The 22,714-nt window shown below is 39.8% G+C and overlaps 2 protein-coding genes across 2 annotated transcripts in view; one reads left to right on the top strand and one right to left on the bottom strand.

Annotated features, from left to right (window-relative positions):
* Positions 1-22,714, bottom strand: part of GFM1 (G elongation factor mitochondrial 1) — a 43,579-nt gene that overhangs the window by 12,069 nt on the left and 8,796 nt on the right. Inside the window, exons 6-13 of the mRNA XM_081087521.1 lie at positions 22,232-22,382; positions 21,490-21,647; positions 20,985-21,069; positions 16,056-16,193; positions 14,206-14,307; positions 11,950-12,006; positions 8,644-8,781; positions 7,715-7,797 (exon numbers count right to left, since the gene is read on the bottom strand). Coding sequence (XP_080943647.1) covers positions 7,715-7,797; positions 8,644-8,781; positions 11,950-12,006; positions 14,206-14,307; positions 16,056-16,193; positions 20,985-21,069; positions 21,490-21,647; positions 22,232-22,382 — 912 coding nt within the window. The remainder of the gene's footprint in view (positions 1-7,714; positions 7,798-8,643; positions 8,782-11,949; positions 12,007-14,205; positions 14,308-16,055; positions 16,194-20,984; positions 21,070-21,489; positions 21,648-22,231; positions 22,383-22,714) is intronic.
* Positions 696-7,688, top strand: LXN (latexin). Its single transcript, XM_081087522.1, has 6 exons — positions 696-1,279; positions 2,547-2,609; positions 3,949-4,126; positions 4,424-4,560; positions 7,024-7,086; positions 7,350-7,688. Exons 1-6 carry the CDS (start codon positions 1,151-1,153, stop codon positions 7,446-7,448), a joined length of 669 nt encoding a protein of 222 aa, XP_080943648.1. The 5' UTR covers positions 696-1,150; the 3' UTR covers positions 7,449-7,688.

The following is a 22,714-nucleotide window of genomic DNA, read 5'->3' as shown; positions in this document are numbered from 1 at the left end:
CTCTTTAAAGGTGACCCAAGAAGGTAATTAAAAAATCTTGAGTGAATATGCACTGCCTACTAAAAGTTTGGGCTTGCTTAAACAAAGGAGCTTTAGAAACCCCTGCTTTTGTTAGAAGCTTCTTCAATGTCCTGGCTCTGTATAAGTTCAGTCTTTAAGGATGCTTTAATCCTTAAAGTTAAATTTTCAGTGACTAGAGGAAGTTGGAAGCAGTGTTACATCAAAATCTTATCTAAGTCAGTGATTCTCAACCTTCCTAATGCTGTGGCCCTTTAATACAGTTCCTCATCTTGTGGTGACCTCCAACCATAAAATTATTTTCGTTGCTACTTCATAACTGTAGTGTTGCTACTGTAAACAATATGTAATTATATATGTGTTTTCCGATGGTCTTAGGCGACCCCTGTGAAAGGGTAGGTTCCACCCCCAGGTTGAGAATCTAAGTGAAGGGAGGCAGGGGTGCCAATGCATTTTTTAAACTTCTCCTGATCCAAATTACATAATCCTCCAAATTAATGCTATAGTGTGCAGTCTCTCATACCCTGATTTGGGCAGAACTGGCCCAACCCCACAAAAGCTGGGTAAGAGCAGGCCTGTCCCTGGACTCACAATGGGAGGGGTTAAGAAGGAACAGGCATCTGTTCACTGCAGGGAGCTCCTTTGCACTTTGTCCTGTGTGTGACACTGTGGGTGGTGCATAAGGAAGTTGTGTTCCAGCCTGCAAGTGAAGCAACCCAAAGGTCTTTCCACGGAGAGGAATTTAGAGGCTCCATGAAGGTTAAGGCCAAAAAGCCCCTCCCGCACTTCTGCGAAGGGTGACGTCCGGCCGACCATCCCCCAGCCCCTCCCCACACGGGGCCCTCCCCGCCAGATGCAGGGCTCTCCAGGCGGCGGAAACCCAGAGTAAAAGCACGCAGGGCAGGGCGGGGCACAGGAGCTGCCAGTCCCGCAGCCGGCGCCCTGGCGCAGCTTCCTGAACCGGAAGGAGGGAAGGAAGGAAGGAGGGAAGAAGCAGGCGAGCCCGCCCACGCCCAGCCCAGCGGGGCCAGCCGACTCCTCTGCCTCCTCGGCAACCGGCTGCAGGCTGGGAGGCGAAGGCGGCGCACTCGTACCTACAGACCCGCGCTCTCCCAGCTGCCGCTCGGCAAGGATGGAAATCCCCCCGACCCACTACCCAGCCTCGAGGGCGGCCTCGGTGGTGGAGAACTGCATCAACTACCAGCAAGGGACCCCCAACAAGGTGTTCCTGGTGCAGACAGTCAAACAGGCCAGCATGGAGGTGAGTCTAGCGGCGCGACACGGGCTCTCAATACTCCCAAGGGTCCCCTCCCTCCCTCTTCGTTCTGGGATTGGCTGCTGGCTTCAGGTCTACAGGGGTTAACATTTCTGGGGAATAGTCGACTCTCCAGTCTCTGGGGATAGCCTGGGGCCTGTTTGTTTTCAAGGGAAGGCAGAGACACGATATTTTTATGGGCACTGTTACAAGGATTTGGGGAAAATGTTCCCAATGAGAGGCAGCATTTTCCTTCCGACGAGTGAAACCTGTAGGAACCATTCAAAAGAATCTGAAAACTGCTATGACATTGCTCACCTACTACACAATCTGGATCAACAGAAGCCCCTATCTTGCAAACGATTAATTTTACGACCAATCCTTATTAGGCCCTTTGACCAAAATGATGGGGGAAACAGCAAGAGAAACTGACAACCAGTATCAGTGTGGTGAGAAGCTTCGCTTTAACCACCCCAAACACTAGTAAACCAACCATACGTGATGTGCTTGCTCTCTCTGGCTAAAGGGTTAAATTAAATGCATAAGACCTCAGCAATCACTAGTCTTGTTTCCATTTTACTAAAATCTCATGGGTTTGAGATTTTTCATTATTTAACTGACATTAGTTTAACAGCCTTTAAGAGCTGACACGGAGTAGATGTTAACTGCACTAGATAACATAATTAGGTATAAGTGCCCGATTGTACCTTGATTCAAAAGTGAAATACCTAAACATTTGTCTTACTGTTATAAAATTTATTAAAGTATCATTTTTTAGGCCCAATAATATACAGGTAAAATCAAAACTTAACATGTCTAATCACTTTGCAGTAATCTGCTTCAAAATGGAATTCACCGTCACTGAACACGGTTTGGACATAAAGTACCCATAGGACTCTGTGAAAAATCTTTTCAATGATGTATCCTTTTTGCCATCTTTAGACTTAAAAGCTGTTTCAGAATTTCTTCTATAGAGATTTAGGATCACCTATTCAAAGGTTGAAGTCCTCTGACTGAAAGTGAATTGGAACCCATTTTATTTACATATGCTTTCATCCTACCCTTTTTTCGCATCCAAAATAAACTTGACAGGGGTCCTGCTAAATTAGATGTTATATACATGGAAATATGCTTTTACAGTCCAAGGCTTTAATTATTCACCCCCACCAGTCAGGCACCCACTCTCCCCAAAATCAAATAAGAATGGATTCTTCTAACAATGCAGAGAATTGAGTTATTGTTATAATAACTCACTACATTTTCTTAATTTTAGGATATTCCAGGAAGAGGACATAAGTATTGCCTTAAGTTTTCTGTGGAAGAAATTATCCAAAAAGTAAGTGAAATGTCCTTTATTATTAAATAAAATTTCATTCTAAATAATCCAGATCACCTTGGCTGATCAAATCATAGGATTAATTTGTATTTTGTAAGTTGTTAAATTTGTAAGTTGTGAAACCCTGCCTTGAAAAAAAAAATGACATACAAGGGTCAGTTTTTACTTTTTTTGTGTTTTCTGAGATACATGAAGTATTTCTATTGAGCTTTTTAAAAAGTAGACTCTATATACTTCAGTTCAAATAAATTCCCTTTAAAATGTTATGTACTCATAGGGCAATCTGAACTCATGCCAAATATTAACAAGTGAAATAAATTACTCTCCAATCATCACCTCTTTGCCTTTTTCTCATTCTGCTTTTAATTTCTTGTAATTAAAGAAAGCAAGTGTTTTTAGATATTTATGAGCAATATAATGGCCCACTGATATCGTCATGTTCACATGAGAATCTTTCAGTAATGGGGAGGGAAATTTTTATATACTTCTCAAATTATTAATGAGACAAATTTAAAAGGAAGGACTTGCAATTTGTACCGTAACCATCTTGAAATTTAAAAAAGCTTGCCCTTTTGTTGAGCATATTCAGAAGAGAAGAGATACAGGTTGACATAAGGAGATTCATTAAAAGGCATCTGAGCTGCTAGACAACCATCTTTACAAAGCAGAACCAATGTTACAATCTTCTCATTTTATATCTAGATGCAGGTTGCTGTATCTGAGTTTGAGAAAATTACTGTTATTCCAAGAGCAGAGAGTAAGAGTAATGGAAAGAATTAAAAAGTAACCAGAGCCCTAGCCAGTTTGACTCAGTGGATAGAGCATCAGCCTGAAGAATCCTGGGTTCTATTCCGGACAAGGGCACAGACCTGAGCTGCAAGCTTGATCCCTGGCGCTAGTTGGGCCACATGTGGGAGGCAACCAATCAATGTGTCTCTCTCACATCTATGTTTCTCTCTCTCCATCTCTACCCTTCCATTCTCTAAAAATCAATGGAAAAATATGCCCTGGTGAGAATTAACAACAAAAAGTAACCAGAGTTTGGAGATGGGATACAGTCAGACTAAAATCTAGCATTGAAAATGGACATCTCATTAATACTGAAATATATTCCAAGTTTTAAGACAAATTTAAAAGATAATGAGACCACATGTAGATGTATTTTAGACACATCTAAGAAAATTACTAGGCCAGCCCTAATTAGATTACCTCTGGAGTAGGCACTCTGAAGTCAAGACTGAAACAACACTGTTAGGGGCCAATGATTTAAATATTATATCTCAGAGAACAATAGTAATGGATTTACATGTAAAGATCTTTTGCAAAATGTCTCAAACAGCAAGTGATAGTGAACTGCACAGCTGAAGTTCTTTACCCTCCAATGGGACAAGATACTGCACCAGAAGTCAACTTCACATTTGAAGGAGAAATTGGAAAGAACCCCGATGAAGAAGATAACACATTTTATCAAAAACTCAAGTCCATGAAGGAACCACTAGAAGCAGAAAATATTCCAGGTATATAAATATGGCATGGAGAAATATTTTTTGAACTTTAAGATCAATATCAATGATCTATGCTCAAAATTATTACATGTTAATATTGTGTTGGAAACATATGGACTTTTGCAAAAATATCCATTACCAATCTAATTCAACAACAGAATCTCTTGAAACTTTATAGACCCATGGCCTAATTAAATTATTTTCTGAACACATTTGAAGGAAACTAAGAGATGATTTAGAATTTAGATTTTGTAAATGGTTAATACTGTAAGTATAAAGTAATTCCATTTATCATGCTTCCCTCTCCAGACAGTTTTGGAAATATATCTCCAGCAATGAAGCCAATCCGACATTTAGCCTGGGTTGCCTGTGGTTATATAATATGGCAGAATTCTACTGAAAACACATGGTATAAAATGGTAAAAATTCAAACTGTCAAGCAAGTGGTAAGTAATGTCTATAAAATTCACTCGTAATAGGGTTAATGTTTACTGAAAGTGCTCTGATTCATTATTAGATCATTAGTGCCCCATTAGTAATTTTGCATTTAAAATAGTGTACCAAGTAATTTGAAGGAGAGGTCAGTTACAGTCAAGGCCAGAGAAAGTGAAGCGGCAGTTTCAAGAGAGTGAAGTATTGTTATAAATAATTTGGCATCAGTTTCTGTGCTCAGCTTAATACAGATTATTTCGTTTGGCAACCTAAGTTTTGTATACAAATTAATAGCCATGTAATATTGAAACTATCTCTGCTGTTTTCTTCTACTGAAATGGTAGTGCCAGAGCTATTAGAAACATGGCTGCCGTTTTCTCTGGGGATCAGCCAGACCAAAAATATTAGCATCTTAGGGTTGTGGAGCTTGCTGTATGTAATTTTCTTTTATAACCCAATGAGTCATAGTTTACAACCTCTTATCTTACTTGTTGCTAGCCTTGTGTTTTAAGTCTGACTATTCTGAACTGCCTCTTTCTAGACCTTAAAGAGATAAAAATAAATTCTTTGATTTTAGCTTTATTAAGGGGGTTAAAAAGAAAAAAAAAGTCAACTTGTGGTATCTAATGGAAAGAAGGAAGACAGTGTACAAAGAAACCACCACAGCAGTTCCAGTCGGCTCCAGAAAGGACAGGCTTTCCAGCTTGTTGATACTGCAGCAGCGCTTAGAGCACCTTTACTCCAAAGGCTTCTGCAACCAGTTACTAGATACCTATAGGCACCGGAGGACAGCATACCCTATTACAGTACTCAGAGTGTGGTGTCAGATACCTAGCATAAATATTAGAACAACATTTTAAGAAACTGCCCTTTTCTAGTGCATTTTTGTAGACGATTGCAACACTCCTATAGGGGTACTGTGGCCTCAAATAACTGTAACTGGTCCAGGTTAAAGAGGCTACATAATCATAATTTTTCAAGCCATGTCTTAATAGCAAAATATGCACAAAGACAGGGCTAGTAGTTTTTATGAAAGAAACTATGACCCTTCACCAAATGTAGTTTTTAAGGCATTAATGAAAATCTCAACAGAAGAGTTTAACCCCTGCTTCAGGCTATATATATATTAGTAGAGGCCCAGTGCATGACATTCGTGCGGGGTGGGGGGGGGGGGGGGGGAGGGGGTGTGCAGAGGGGAGGTGTGTTCCTCAGCCCCGCCTGTGCCTGTTCCCCATGGGCCTAAGCACTGCCAGCTGCCATGGAGGTGGGCCGATGGGCTCACCAGCTGTCCTCCCGACTTGTGGCTGAGCTATGCTCCCCCTGTGGGAGAGCACTGACCACCAGGGGGCAGCTCCAGCATTGAGCATCTGCCCCCTGGTGATCAGTGTGTGTCATAGTGACTGGTCATTCCCCCATTCAGTTGATTTGCATATTACCTTTTCATTATATAGGATATCTTACCTATTAAGACCCAACATGTAAGAAACCTTAATACTGATTTTTACCATATCTTTTAAAGGACATTCTTTGCTGATATACTCAAAGAAAGAATTACTTCAGGATACCATAAGGAGAGAATTGTATGCTTTTATTTGACCCTGGGGCCACATTTATAATCACTGTTCACCAAAGGGTGTACTACAGGAGCTTGTGCTGCTTGGAGTCCAGGGCTTATTTCAATGTATCGATTATGTAAGCCCTAAAGAGTCCTGCCTCTGGTGATTGTGGTTTTAACTATGTAGATGCAATATTTGTGTTGCTGATGGTATAAATACTTTATATGCACAAAGCAATAAGCACAGATTAAAGCTTTAATTACAAATTCAGATAACTACACTCACTACATGTTACTATTTTCAGGGTTTTTTTTTGTTTTTTTTTGTTTTTTTATCCTTACCTGAGGATATGTTTTTCTTGATTTTGGAGAGAAAAGAAGGGAAAGAGAGAGAAACGCTGATGTGAGAGGGGAAACATCGATTAGTTGCCTCCCACGTGTGCCCTGACCAGGATCTAACCTGCAACCTTTTGGTGTACAGGACAACACTCCAACTAACTGAACCACCCAGCCAGGGTTATTTTCAGTTTTTTAAAAAGCATTTCTATGATAAAATTGGTTTCCTTTCACGTAAACACTTATTTCAGTAGTTTATCCCTTCAATTGTGCTTTTCTGAACAATGTAAACATTAAGGCATTTTAAATGACCAACTATAGACTGTAATACTCTTAAGCAGCTACCACAACTAGGAAACTATAAACAGAGAGTAAAGTAACAAATGAAAAGTCGTAATTTTAAATTGTAGTTTGAAAAAAACATTTGTAAGAGAAAGTTTTTCTGACAGGCTAAATTATGACATTCAATTTTTATTTTTACTTAAGTGGGAGTATTATAAGCATCTAATGAAACATGATTTTTGAAATTAAAATATCGTTTTGCCAATGATATTGTTTTATACACCAGGTTTTTAATTTATTATAGCAAAGAAATGATGACTTCATTGAGTTAGACTACACCATTCTAATTCATGACATTGCATCTCAGGTAAAGTACCATTTATTTACTTTTATTTGATGCCACTTTGAAAATTGAGATGTTTTATAACCACAGTATGCTGTATTAATTTTGACTCTAAATCACAATTCATGTAAATTCAATAGGCACCAAGTTGAAGTATACTTGCAATTTAACTTGTTTTGTGCTCTTCTTTATGAGGACTATTTTGTTTCTAACAAGACATAAACCCAACTCTGTTTTCTTAAGGGTTTTCTGAATTTTATTCTAGCATTAGTTTCCTTTATTTGCAGGAGATTATTCCTTGGCAAATGCAAGTTCTCTGGCATCCACAATATGGCACTAAAGTAAAACATAATAGCCGTCTGCCAAAGGAAGCACAACTGGAATGAAAGAAGACCCCCAACATTGGATGAAGTGTCAGTATGCTTACTAATGACGTGTGTGTCAACCTTCACTGATATCTAGCTGAAGGGCCAAACAAATCCCTAACGTCACTCTGTGTAAATGTCTTAGCTACAGCACAGAACTGTATAGCTTCCATAATAAAGAGTGTCATGATGTAAAAGTGTCTTAACAGTAATAGTACTATGTATATCCCACAATAAAAAGCTTCAATTCCAGCCTCATAATAGCTTTGACTGTGTTGCATACTTACGGGACAGGGGCAGTAATGGTCTCTCTGAAAGCAACTTTTGGCTTTCCTGTGATACAAGGGCAGCCATATTCTCTTTCCATCCTCTAAAAATAGCAGGAGAAATAATTTCTTTGGTATATTTAAATTTAAAAAATAAACAGAAAGAAGAAAAAGCCTAAAAATCTTAATTATTAGAAGCATTCATTTAAATACAATAGGTAAGCAAATGATTAATCTTAAATCATTTAAATATAAGGATTAGATACATGATATTAAAAAATACAAACTGCTATATAAGTGAATTCTAACTTAGACTGATTAATTTACACATACATCCTTAATATATCCACTAAAACTTCATTTTTGTTTCATCTTATTACATATTAACTGAAATAGTATATGAATCTGTAGTCAGAATTTTGTACTCTCTCAACTTCAAAGGTATGATCATAACCAGAATTTTTAATCTTAAATCATATATCTTGTTTTCATTCAGATATACAGATCTTTCCTAGGAAAGTACGTGTCCCATCTATTCATTCTTTTATCTACATTATGATCTCCAAGTACTGACTTAGAGAATAAAACAAACAAGAAATGTCCTGAAGAGTGGGAATTGGTGGGCCAATGTTCTCAGCAAGTTTCTTCCATAGGTTGTCTTCCTAAGGCTGGGACCAGGATATACTTAACAGAACTAACCTTGACCTAGGGATGGATGGATGGTGTAATGCAAGTCCCCTGCCCTTGATTCTGGAAGTCTGCCATGGTTTACAAATAAAAAGATTTAGAGATCAAAAATAATTAATTTGTAATACTTGGTAGAGGAAGAACATCTGGATACAAACAAGAGTGAGCTTGAACAACCGCTATTATGGACATTAGAATTACTGACTTTTGTTCTTAACAAAGCACAGACATAAAGTGAATTTAACTTCCATGCTATTCATTACCTGAGCATAGATTTCCAGGTGTAATTCTCCCATTCCAGATACAATCGTCTCTTTGCTCTCGGTGTCAAAGTGGACTTTAAATGTGGGATCTTCTCTTGTAAACCTGCCAATACCTTTTGAAAATTTCTCCAGATCATTCTTTAAAAAAAGGAAAGTCATTAAATATTTTACTAATTGTGATATGCAATGTGACTGTTGAAAGAACTTTACTGAATGAAATTAAATACATATGTAGTGAAGAAGTAAAGATACTCTACCATCTAGTTCCCAGGCCATACCCTCTGAATGTGTGAGCTTGGACACCACACAGCGAACAGGGAGGATATTGCTAGCTGATAGAATTTTCTTTCCATACAAGATACAAGAATCCAAGACTTAACTCTGTGTCCTTTCCTATTATATTGACAAAAACTGTCCCTTTGTGGAAAATTGCCCGTAGAGCAGAAAGGAGAATATGTGTTACTGTTACATAATCAAAGGAATCGGCATGTTTACTAAGATTCTATTGTAGACTCAAGAGGACGGTTAAGACCAACAGTAAGGCAAATGCTGCATTGAGACTTTCAAAACAATCTGCTTGGATGTGGTTTCACGCATCTTTATTCTCCTTAGATGTAATCTCCTCATGTGGTAAGCAGAATAATGGCCCTCTAAGGATATGCCCTAACCCCTCCCAAACCCGTGAATGCTACTTTACATGGTAAAGGGGACTTTGCAGATGTGATTGAGGTCACAGATATTAATAATTTGGGTGGGCCCAATGTAATCACATCGGCTTTTAAAAAAATGGAAGAGGAATGCAGAAGGGTAGGTGAAAGAGATGTGAAGAGGGAAAAAGGCAGGAAATATCTGAAGCACAAGAGGGACTCATTTCACTGTTGCTGGCACTGAAGACAGGAGAAGGGGGCCAGTCTCTAGGAGCTAGGAACAGCCCTCAGGTGACAGCAAGGAATGGGAACCCCAGCCCTGCAACCACAAGGAGCTGAATTCTTCCCGCAATCGGAGTAAACAAGGAAATAAATTGTCCCCTAGAGCCTGCAGAAAGGAACCCTGCCAATCAATATCTTGATTTTAGCCCATTAAGAACCGTATCAGATTTCTCACCTACACAACTATAAAATAATACATTTGTGATGTTTTAAGCTACTAAGTTTGGTAATTTTTTACAGCAGCAACAGAAAACTAACACACCTTTGAATCACCAGCATTAATAGCTATTACATGTGCCTGGAGCTGTGTGTCATGTATTTTGTATGTGTTACCTCAAATTCTAAGCACAAACCTGCAAGATAGAATTATCCACATTTTACAGGTGAGGAAACTAGGTACAGATAACTCAACTGACTTGCTCAAGGCTACAGAGACAGTACATGGCAAAGCTGAGAATGAACCCTGGGTTGGTCTATCTCCAAAGTCCTTTTCCCTTTTCCCTGCACTCGCCTGCAGGCACTCTCAACTTTCTAGATCATCCCTGCCTCCACTACTGAGATTCATAGCTTTGTGCAGTGATTTCTTCATTTAACTTAATTTACTCCAGCAAGCAGATAATCCTGAGACACCAAAAAAGCCAACCAAACAAACCAAAACAACTTTTTGGATATTGATACATTTGATTTCCCTCCATTATTATAACTATCAAGACAAAAGTCTTATATAAACTCTGAATTTAGGAATGAAGAGCATTACATCTTTACCTTCTAGCCCTGTATATTCTGAAGGGAAAAGCAAACAATTTAGCAAAGCACTCAGAACAAACTGTGGTATCAGGTATAAGACTTGCCTTTCCTCAGATTTCTGAGATGGAGTAATTTAATGTTTCTTGTCACCTCAACATTCTCCTTTCTACAATGAAAAGGGTCTGTAAAATCTCAAGTTCCTCAAAATAAAATAAGTAGAAGCTATTAATGCATCCATAAGACAAACCAGAGTATGTTCTGTAAATGACATTTCCCAGATGACAAGAGGTCATAAATGTTCACTCAATGCATGAATGAGTTCATTTCAATACACCATATTAACATGATTGCTATGAATGTCAAAACTAAGACATATCAAAATCATTCATTAAGAACTAAATGATTACAGTTCAAGATTAGGACTAATTCTAAGGGCAAGGTAATGGGAATACAGAACTTATTCAAGTAATCTTGGCTTTGTAAAAAGCTAAATGACATAAAATCCAATCATAAACTTGTTATGAAAGTGAAAAAAAAAGTCTTATTTGCAGGCTCTCCATGTTATAATCAGGCACTTATTTTATAACTACCACAAATTTAGAGATGTATTCTAATCCATGAGGCAGTTAATCTATGCAGTATTCTAAAGTACTTTAAAGTGAGGTTTTTCTACAATTTAGGACAAATGCCCATTTCCCCTCTCCCATCCCTTTATAAATCTAGGAAGTTAACTTACCATTCTGGAGCAAATGTTATACCTTTACTTAGTAAAGTGTTATTAAGCACAGTCTGATGAACACTTTAGTACCATTAATTTCTTCAAAATACTGAGGAGTAATTACTAGTGACTGGCTGGTAAATTTTATATAAAAGGTGATCTCAATACCAATGCCGGGGCTGACCAGCAGACCCTGAGGGACGGATGAATAGATTACTCTGACACTCATTTCTGTAAAAGAAAAGGCTAAGGGGCTTGTTTGACTTTAGGAACCAAAACAGCCCAATTGCCTGCCTCCTTAGCCTTTTTTTTGTAACAACAGCTTGAACTAAAATTAACCTCTAGATACAACCAGCAGGGTAAGTATCCTTGAGAAAGCACATGCTTCTACAACAGTGGTTCTCAACCTTCTGGCCCTTTAAATACAGTTCCTCATGTTGTGACCCCCAACCATAAAATTATTTCTGTTGCTACTTCATAACTGTAATGTTGCTACTGTTATGAATCGTAATGTAAATATCTGATATGCAGGATGGCCTTAGGTGACCCCTGTGAAAGGGTTGTTCAAACGCCAAAGGGGTTGTGACCCACAGGTTGAGAACCGCTGATCTACAAGGTTGGGTCTTAAAGACTAAACATAGAGATTCCAGCAAAATAGCTGGGGGCTCGGACTTGTTTGGAAAAGTCAAGGGAGGGGCTGCCACCTTTAGCAAGGTCCCCCCAGAGGCCCTCGGTCTTTCAGAGAATCCTCCTTACAGCCTTTCTAACCAAGTCCCATGCTTCCCCACACCAAACGAGAAATAGAGACCATGAGATTGCTGGTTACCACAAGGTACCATGTGCACTGTGGAGACAGATGAAAAAGAGCTCAAGTTTTATCGTGATATACTGAGTGTTAAATCAAAGTCCTACCTTGTTAGAAGGCTTCATTGCTATTGAAATAACAGGATCAGGAACATGAATTGACTCCTAAAATATTGTTTAAAAAAAAGAGAATTCAAATATAGCACTGTATGGGTCAGGGTCAGGGTCAGGGATGGATTAACTTTAACACGTTCAGTGCTAAGCCTGTTTTGTCTTCCTTTCCGTTTAGCCCGCGATATCCGATTTCACCAGTGAGTGATGAGGTTTGGACGGAAAATACAGTGTCAGTCACCGATGACTGACATGGTGCTTAACGTGTTCAAGTTCTACGTATAAAGAACAAAAGCACTCAATATCTTTAGGCTAGACAATATATATCTTGGTCTGTCTGCATTAAATAAATGAATATATTAACAGAATATTTTAATAAAGGCATCCACTTATATGATCTCCTCCCTCCCAAAACAACAAAAATAAAGTATTTATTTATTTACTTAACTGTTTAAGACCCTTAAGTTTATTGACACTTTCAGTTTAACATAATCATTTAATAAATCCAAATGCTGAGATGTGGAATTCTTATCAGCTGGCAGCTACATTTACTGTTGGTATCTTCTGTTAAGTTACTTAATCAAATTTATTATGATCACTGATAAGAGAAACAGAGAAAGGGCACTAGACTCTTTATACGTGATACCTCATTTAATCAACCACAACTCTGAGAGGCAGATATTATCTCCACTATACAAATAAAATCTTAAAGGCATGGAAAGATCATAAAGTAATGTGACTAAAGGCTAGTGGGTCATATAGTGCAGAGGTGAGACTCTAACCAGGGTCTACTTGCTTCAAAAGCCTCAGTATTTTCCACAGCCTCCAGTCCCTTCATATTGTTCATGACAAGCCTGGAGAGAAAGCCTTATAATCATACTCATAAAGCATTCCTCTTATGTACAATCCCGAACAGCCTGTACATATTTATGACTTTTGTAGTGTCTTAAATCAACATTAAAACCAGACATTAGAGAATATTTTATGCAAAAACACTAATTATAAAATTATGGATCTGTTATATGATCTAGGAAACATTATAGTGTGTGCCTGTTCTTACATAAATGGACCAGTTCTTACATAAATGACCCATTGTGAATTTGTTCACTGCAAGTTACCCATCCCCTAAGTACTCATACTCTTTCTTTACTGAATTCAGTAGAGGGTCTTACTGTAGCACAGCCTGCTTTCCCTAAAGGGGCACAAATGGAAAGTGAGGGAATTCAAAGTCAAGAACTGCCTAAGCATGTGTGGAGGAGAGACTATTCCATGATGTGACCTATGTCTAGACCACGAGCTGAACTGGGCCAGAACGGAGATTGCTTGACCGCAAACCCCCCTTAGAGACTATCTGATGGTAATTAATGTTCACTCTGACATTAATAAGCAATGAGCTGGTTCCCAGAACAGGTTGTTGTCCTGACCTGGTCATGCATGTTAAGTAATTTCCACACCAGGTAACATCCATGTACTAGCAACTGTGACTATTCCCCCGTTTTTACCCCATATGATAATTTTCTGGCTCCTGTCAGGAGGGTGGAAACTGTCCACTTCATCTTGCAGCTGCCCAAAAGTGCCTCCTATGTAATTTTCCCTTAAGGAACTCTGTTAGTTGCCAGAATGGAGTGGCCTGCCTCTTTCTCCAGTTTTTCCCTGCTCTCCATTTACAGACGTAGGTTTTCAGGGTCAGGGCCTTTCTAGGGTCTACGTGTAATAAGAGCATGCTCTTCCCTTCAGGGTCCCTCAGTGATGAAAAGGGACCTATGAGTTCCACAGAGCAGGTTGTCACCAGTAAGTCAGACAGTCTAGTTGCATTTGGTGCCCTTCTGTTATGTGATCCCCAAGCCTGCCTAAATGTTAGTTTGGTCTTACAATTCTTGAGGGAAGGGTCTACTCTGGCTGCTGAGTTAGTAAGGAAGGAACATCCCATGGGGACCAGCCTGATGATGGTGATAGCAATTAGAGAGGTACCCACAATGGGGAAAAATCTCAGGGTAGAGTCAGAGCTAGTCAGATGCAACTAAATGTTGAAGAATAATGGAATGACTTTACTAAAAAACACCCAGATAAGTTAGTTTACACAGAGCACCTGTCCACCTGACATTTAAAGAGCCACAACCAAGCTATACTTGATGCCTGCAGCACTGCTCAGTGAAAACTTGTGGTTGTTTTTCTGAAATGTTAAATGTATCACATAAAAACACAGACTTTTGAGACACAAGTGAAACACAGCTTTGAAATTAAATGACTTACCATAGAAAGTCCACTATTATCTTTGTTTGTGAATGTGTCTCCACTAGCACAGTCAATGCCAAATAATGCACAGATGTCTCCAGCAAATACTTCCTCAACATCCTAAATAAAGAAATAACACAAAAATGACAAGTAATTACTTACAAGTAATACCAATCAGAACAGGGTGACTAAAGAGTACTTGCACAATAAGCACACTGCACATAAATAAATATGGCAGAATCTTACCATGGATTTTATAAAGAATTAGCTAAACCAATGCAACATCAACAATCAACCACAGCAAGCCAGACCTTAAACTGGGCCCTTATTTAAGCCACATCTCAATAGACAAGATTTTACTTTAAACAGAAACTCAGAGTTAAGGTATCATTTTGGAGTATCTGCAGTATAGATAAAACAGAGTCTCATAGTTCTAAAGTTATTTCTATGGAATTAAAAAGCATGTACTATAGCCCAACTAGTGTGGCTCAGTGGTGGAGCATTGACCTATGAACGAGGAGATCATGGTTTGATTCCCGGTCAGGGCACATGCCCAGGTTGCAGGCTCAATCCTCAGTTGGGGGCGTGCAGGAGACAGCCAATAAATGACTCTCATCATTGATGTTTCTCTCTCCCTCTCCCTTCCTCTCTGAAATAATAAAAAATATGTATTTTTAAAAAAGCATGTACTATATGTTGCCACAGTCCAACAATCAGATGTGTATGACAAAGGTGTACAAGAAAAACCTACAAAGGAAGTTTTGAAAACAAAGGCAGGAGAATGGAGCCCACTTTACTTAAAATAATCTTAATTTCTCACAGATTCAAGCAGTTAAAAAAACAGGAAATCGAAGAACAAAGCATTGTGCCTCTAAACTTCCTTGTTTTTGTCCTTTTATATGGACAGTTCATTCATAACAGCTGTGGCTGTGAATGAGCAAGTATGTGTGTCATACTTCAATAGTTATACAGCTGTACAATTCTCCTAGCTTCTGGTCCATGTAACAGCTGTGACAATCTCTAATCCCTCTGGCTGCCCCCTGCTGCCTATCTCTTAAAACAGTAATTCTGTCCAATTTTGAAAGACTGCCTATTCATCTTCTAGGAGATACAAAGGTTATGGACACCAAAAATTACTGAACATACGAAGATTCTGCTCAGATTAATAAATTTCCCCAGGAATACAGAGCTGAATTGGGAAAGGGTGAGAGTAGGAGGCAATCTTGCACACTCAGTATTCCTACCAAGGCCTAATCACCCTGTGGACCACAGAAAGCTAGGACAGATTCAGAGCCAATTCAAATTCAAGAGAAATTTATCTCCCAGACCACACTTTGAGAGGTTTTAAATCTTCAGATAGAGTCTAATACCATTATGGCCCTTCTTGGGGTTGGTTCTACAAATATAAAGCTTTAGTGTTAAACAGAACTTTCAGACCTGCCATATTTTAGAAAGTAAATTCACTGAACAATGTGTGAAATTATATGTGAGTTTACTACTCTCACTTACCTTTGAGAAGCACAGTTCCACTGTCCAGAAACCTATTATCCTCTTTGTAATGATGGCTCTTGAGGAAAATGTTGAATTTGTGGTTCTGAGTCATAGGGAACTAATTGCCCCTTCTCCTTAACCTTGGCCATTGAGGAAATACAGCTAACACAAATAGTGGTATAAACTGTGTTAACATCTACTAATTTAGCCTATACTAAAATGCTACATCAAAACTGCAGCACACCTAACTAAAAAGGAAGAAGCTAGGAAAACATTCAACTGGAAGTGATTTTCTTGTGGGGCTCAGAATACCAAGAAGACAGATCTATTTCACCTGCACTAGAGACTTTCTGACCTCTCAGTGACCAGGCACTTGCCTCCATCATGTCAGCATGCATGCGAACCAGCCGTTGCACCCGCACTTTCTTTCCTGTTCTCGTGTTGTAGATGGTGTCCCCCTTCTTCAGCTCTCCTTGATAACTGCGAATATAAGTTAGTTGTCCAAATCGACCTGCCTAGAAGTCAAGATTGGGTAAGGGCAGAAAGAATAAAAAAGAAACATAAGAATCAAAATCAGGAGCAAAACTTCACAACTATCTCCAAATATTCCCTTATCAATTTTAGTAGTTTTCAACACAGGTAAATTAAACGATTGTATTATTCTTTTCGGCATCACAATCCGAGATACTACTTGTGCTTCCTCTGAAATAAAAGTTACTAGAAAAAATTTTAAAATTACTTATTAAAGGAATTATCCTTTTGTCTTATAATATTACTTTGTAAGTTCAGTTTAACATAGATATAAAAATAAGGTATAATGACTGTAAAGACAAAAAAAACATCATTAGAAATAGCAAGAAATTTAAAATACTTTGATACCTGGAAAGTTATACAATAAGAGTTTTGTAAAGTGACTGAATATAAAATGAATGATTAAGGATCAATTTCTCCTGAATAACAACTAGATATGTATTTAAAGGTTGCTAATGCTTCCCATATTAATTTAACACAACAGCAATAAAAATCCCAAGATAAAATTTTAAACATGTAATTAGTAATTTTAAAAGTCTCTTAGAAAAATGGATAAAAATAAAAAGTTTTGAAAAACTATGGTAATGAGAAGAAACTAAGACTAATATAAAAACATATTAAATATTCCAAAACTTAAAAAGTATAGAACTAGCATAAATTAGATTGAATAACCCACAGAATATAGTACAAAAGTCTAAAATGTTTAATTCATTTATCAATAATGATAAAGAAAGCATGACAGTCAATGGAAAAGTACATTGTTCAAAACTGGTAACTGGACAACTGTTCTTGGATTGGAGAAACATTTTGGATCCTGCTTCATAGCACAGAGCAAATCAAATTCCAATTAGATTAACAATAAAAAAAATCCCACCATAAAAAAGTAGAAAAATAAATATTTTTAAATATATTCAAAGAATATTTATTTATAAATATTTAATAAATATTTATTAAATATATTCAAATAAGAGGGTTTCTAAGGTTAAGAATGACTAAGGACAAAGACTGATAGATTTGACTATATAAATTTTAAAGTACTAATTGTTTGCCGAAACCGGTTTGGCTCAGTGGATAGAGCGTCAGCCTGGGGACTGAAAGGTCCCAGGTTCAATTCCAGTCAAGGGCATGTACCTGGGTTGCGGGCACTTCCCCAGTGGGAGATGTGCAGGAGGCAGCTGATCGATGTTTCTCTCTCATCGATGTTTCTAACTCTCTCTCTCTCTCTCCCTTCCTCTCTGTAAAAAATCAATAAAATATATTAAAAAAAAAAGTACTAATTGTTTTTAACAAGTCATCTTTATTAGAGAAAGTTCGTACAAATAATAAGATACTTTGATCCTCATTTTAGAAAAAGAGAGACAATTACAAAAGAGAAAATACAACTGCATAATAAAAACAGTATATGAAAAAAATATTCTCTATCATTAGGAATTAAGATGAAATATTAAAATATTTTCATTTATGAAGTCAGTAATAATTTTTAACAAATAATATTCATTGCTAATAAAAGATTCACTGAAATAATCCAATACATTAATTCTGAGAGTAGGAAAACAATTTGGCAATACAAACCATCAGATGTTAATATATTCCATACCTTTAATTCTATAATTGCTATTCTAGGGATCCTAAGAATATATTCCTAAACACATTTTTAAAAGCTTTATGCACAAAAATTGGCACGGCAATGTTACTTCTACTTTTTAATTTAAAATTACTTTTTCCTCATTTTAGAGGTAATAAGAAGTATACTGTAAGGTTTTAAAAATAAAAATCTAGGAAAAAGCCCCCAAAATATAATTCCATCTATACCACTGTTAATACTTCCAACTTATCTACTTTTCTTCTCACATAAAATATTATGAACAGAAGCAACAATACCCCAACAAAAAGCACACCCAGTGATCAAATATTGGTTTATAAAACCATTCTCTCTTAAAAGAAACCAGGACCCCTAAAGAAGTGGCTGATTCTAGGGCTGGGGCAGGGAATATATCAGATAAGCCTGGAGCATCCTGTAGTGCCAGCAAGTGAGAAAGTAGTCAGAAAGCAAATACTGGAGAATCAGAGACTCAGGAGCCAACTGCAAGAGATGCAATGGCCAAATCAGTCAATCTAGGCACCAAAATAAGTAACATACTACTCAACTGTAACTCAAAGTACAAAATAAATACCCATAAGTTCATACTAATATAAATAAATAAATGGGGATGAAAAGACAACTCTCCCATACAGAAGAATCCTATCTAATAAAAGAGAAACATGGTAATTAGCTGTACGTCCGCTACCCTTCCCATTGGCTAATCAGGGCGATATGCAAATTAACTGCCAGCCAAGATGGCGGCCGGAAGCCAGGCAGCTTGAAGCGAACATGAGGCTTGCTTGCTTCAGTGACAGAGGAAACCAACGTTCCCCACCTGCCTTGCCGGCCTCTGAGCTTGCAGTTTGAAACATTGTTACAAATATAGAAGCTAAACAAAACCCCAGAAACCTGCTTTCAGCCTGCCGGGATCTCAGAGCTGGAGTTGATACAGTGTTTTGATTATAGAACCCAAACAAACCAGATACCTGCTTTCAGCAGCAGAGGCCTCAGAGCTGGAGCCAAGCCTCAGAGCTAAAGCTGGCCCAGAATAAAAAGAAAAAGAAAAAAAGGAGCAGTTGGGAGCTTCAGTCACCCGCCAGCCTGAAAACAGCCCTCAGCCCCTCACCCAGACTGGCCAGGCACCCCAGTGGGGACCCCCACCCTGAAGGGTGTGTGACCAGCTGCAAACAGCCATTATCCCCTTACCCAGGCTGGCCAGGCACCCAAGCGGGACCCCCACCCTGATCCAGGACACCCTTCAGGGCAAACCAGCCAACCCCCACCCGTGCACCAAGCCTCTATCCTATATAGTAAAAGGGTAATATGCCTCCCAGCACCAGGATCAGTGGAGCCGAGAGGCCCCCCAGCACCGGGAACAGTGTGACAGGGGGCAGCGCCCAAACCCGCTGCCAGGAGCCGGTCCATTCTTGCTGCCTGACACAGTCGCTGCAGGGAAGAAACATCTGCACAGCATATGTTTCAAGGGACCTGGTGTATATGGCATACTGTTCTTAATGTTTGCTCACCTTCTTGGCGCTATTTGTTTTAACCAAGGTCACCTCTCCGAGAAAAGTTGTTTCCCCAGGTAGGGATTTTTCCCTGAAGTTAGGGAGGGAATAAAACCCCTTAACTAAGTGCCAGGCGGGTAGTTAATCACTTTAACTGGGGTTGAACCCCAGCAACCCCCTGATCGCCCTGTGGCTCTGTGTGTGACAGGGGGTGGGGCCACAACCTCCCTATCTGCCCTGCTCTGTTCATGACAGGGGAAGGCACCCCAACCCCCCGATCGCCCTGCGGATATGTGTGTGACAGGGTGCGGTGCTCCAACCCCCAGATCGGCCCTGCTGTGTGTGTGACAGGGTGCGGCGCCCTAACTCCCCCACCCCCCCACAGGCCCTGCTCTGTGTGTGACGGGGTAGAGCCATAACCTCCCCATCGGCCCTGCCCTGAGTGTGAGAGTGGCAGCGCCCCCACCCCCTGATCCGCCCTGCTCTGTGGGTGATAGAGGGCGGCACCCCAACCCCCTGATCCGCCCTGCTCTATGCGTGATGGGGGGAGCTCCCCAACCCCCTGATTGACCCTGCTCTGTGCATGACAGGGTATGGAGCCCCAACCCCCCTGATGGGCCCTGCTCTGTGCATGACTGGGGGCAGCGCCCCAAGCCCGATTGGCCCTGCTCTGTGTGTGACAGGGGGTGGCGCCGCAACCTCCCCATCGACCCTGCCTTGAGTGTGACAGGGGGCGGTGCCCAACCCCCCATCGGCCCCACCCTGAGCGTGACTGAGGGTGGCATCGCAACCTCCCAATCCACCCTGCTCTGTGCATGACAGGGGGCGGCGCCCCAACTCCCCAATCAGCCCTGCTCTGAGTCCGACCAGGGGCTGCACCTAGGGATTGGGCCTGCCCTCTGCCACGGGGGAGCAGGCCTAAGCCAGCAGGTCATTATCTCCCAAGGGGTCCCAGACTGCAAGAGGGCACAGGCCAGGCTGAGGGACCCCCCCCCCCCCCGCCCAAGTGCACAAATTTTTGTGCACCGGGCCTCTAGTCCTATATAATAAAAGCTTAATATGCTAAGTGTCTGGTTGTCCATTCAACCAACCAAGGCATAATATGCTAATGATATGCTAAGGCCACTCAACCACTCACTATGATGTGCACTGACCACCAGGGGGCAGATGCTCCGACTGATAGGTTAGCTTGCTGCTGGGGTCCGGCCGATCAGGACTGAGCGAGATGTGCCGGACATGCCCTGGAGCCCCCCCTTGGGCCCTCCCCGACTGGCCCACCTCCTGCATCCCTCCCCGGCCCTGATCGTGTACCGGTGGGGTCCCTCAGTGTGGCCTGCGACCTATCGCAATCCAGGACCCCTTGGGGGGTGTTGGTGAGTCAGTTTCAGCCCGATCCTGCAGGCCAGGCTGAAGGTCCCCATTGGTGCACAAATTCGTGCACTGGGCCTCTAGTACCAAATAAGGGGATACTGCTCCCTCAAGGAAGTAGAGCATAATTCCCCACTCAGGTATGAGATGTGCACAGTAACTTCCTTCTAAAAAGTCAGTATAGAAAAGGGGAAAAAAAGAGTAATATTGGAGAAACTTATAGCCAAATCTGTCAGAAGAGTCACTTAGCAATAGGAATAAAAGCCTAAAAGAAGATTTCTATAAATAGCAGTTAAGTACATTAGCAAGCAACTTACCTCCAATTTAAAAGCCAGGCCTACAAATGAGTGGGAATTGTCTCTGTTGGAGTTCATTAAGATTTTGGTTTTTTCTTTTGAGTCACTTAAAATAAAAGAAATATAACTGTGAGATGCAACAATTGACATTTCTTTTATATAAATTTGTTTCCTCAGAGTATTATCTGAGAAAAAGCACATCAATTACTACATTGTGATAAGATCAGAGGAAATGGGAAAAAAACCCACAGAAATGGTCTTGTAGAGAATTTTCTAAAGATTTAAATCTTGAGGGATAATATATCACACTTCTAACTCACAAATAAGATATAATATGGGAAATGGGATAATAAATATTTTTGTATATGCCAAAATTGTTACCCAAATAGAAATGGTGATTGTTTTTGTAAAGTATGAAAAATAACACAAATACAACATAACTAGAAAAATCATTCTTACATTCTTTCATAGTGCACAATGTTAAAAGTATTTCTGCATAAACTAAGAATCAATTTCCAAGACTTACTCCTCCTGCTTGAGCATAGCATAATTCTGGACTTCAGATGGATTTGGGAGGTAGTCTAAAACAGCATCTAAAAGAGGCTGAACTCCTTTGTTCCTCAAGGCACTTCCCAAAAAGACAGGAGTAAATGACCTACTTAAAGTAGCTCTGCGGATTGCAAGCTACAAAAGAAAAAAAGTAATGATTAGTCAATCTTAAAAATTACATCTGTGTTTCAGATCAATTACAAACCAACAAATAAATGAATTAATACTCTTTGGAGTATTGGCTCTAGTGGAGACTGGAATCATGTAGGCCCCCTATAAGTTAAGGTCAAAATTCAAAACAAAGGAGAAAAAAAACCGAAACAAAACAATTCCTTTTTCAGGCCTAGGAAGCTGCTTTGACACTCTTGAAATGTCACTAATTTTTAATTTGGTAAAAATATATATATATACAACGCTGGTCGGTGTGGCTCGGGGCTGAGCATCAACCCATGCACTGAAAGGTCACTGGGTTGGAATTCCGGTTAGGGCACATATCCTGGTTGCGGGTTTGATCTCTAGTTGGGGTGCATGCGGGCAAGGGCATATAGCTCGGTTGCAGGCTCAATTCCTGGCCCTGGTAAGGGCGCCTGCAGGAGGCACAAATCGATGTGTCTCCCTCACAGCTGACATTTCTCTCTCTGTCTCTCCTCATCCCTTCCACTCTCTCTAAAAAATCAATGGAAAAATATTGAGTGAGGACTTATTTTGAAAGTACTTGCCTTTAAATCAGAAATTGAGGGGATCTTTTCTTCCAGGAACATCTCACCAAGCTGCTCGTCTGAATTAGCAACACTTTCAATCAGCTCCTGGCGGTGGTCAGCTGCCGCAGCCCTGAATTCCGCTGGAATTTCCTCATAGCGAACAATCTGACTAAGAAATGTTTATATTGGTACTTTAAGGATGTACAATCAAATATATAAAGCACCAATGAAAATGTTAAACTAATAGCTAAAATATCTTTTTAGATGAGAAAGAGCTCTGATATATTTGTATTAATATGGCAAATAATACTAATGCATATCTTTAAAATTCAGACAGATAATGGGCAAAACAGGCAAAGCAAATTGCTCCAGATTGAACTATTAGTAAATGGAAGAGCCAAGATGCAAAGCCAACCTGGCTCCATGTGAGTACCTGAAAATTCTATTAACCAAATTATTCCAAACATCACAGTCTCTTACAGGCAGGATTAGAGACCCAAT

Source organism: Myotis nattereri (assembly GCF_964212035.1).
Source record: "Myotis nattereri genome assembly, chromosome: 3".
Classification (NCBI taxonomy): Eukaryota; Metazoa; Chordata; class Mammalia; order Chiroptera; family Vespertilionidae; genus Myotis; species Myotis nattereri.
This window is presented reverse-complemented; position numbering and strand designations above follow the sequence as displayed.

What these genes read in the sequence shown, in the direction of transcription:
- LXN (XM_081087522.1), top strand. Translation starts at nt 1,151, where the DNA reads ATGGAAATCCCCCCGACCCACTACCCAGCCTCGAGGGCGGCCTCGGTG. An exon ending in TGGAAGAAATTATCCAAAAA is followed by an intron (nt 2,610 to 3,948) that starts GTAAGTGAAATG and finishes TGTCTCAAACAG; the next exon opens with CAAGTGATAGTGAACTGCAC. An exon ending in AGAAGCAGAAAATATTCCAG is followed by an intron (nt 4,127 to 4,423) that starts GTATATAAATAT and finishes TTCCCTCTCCAG; the next exon opens with ACAGTTTTGGAAATATATCT.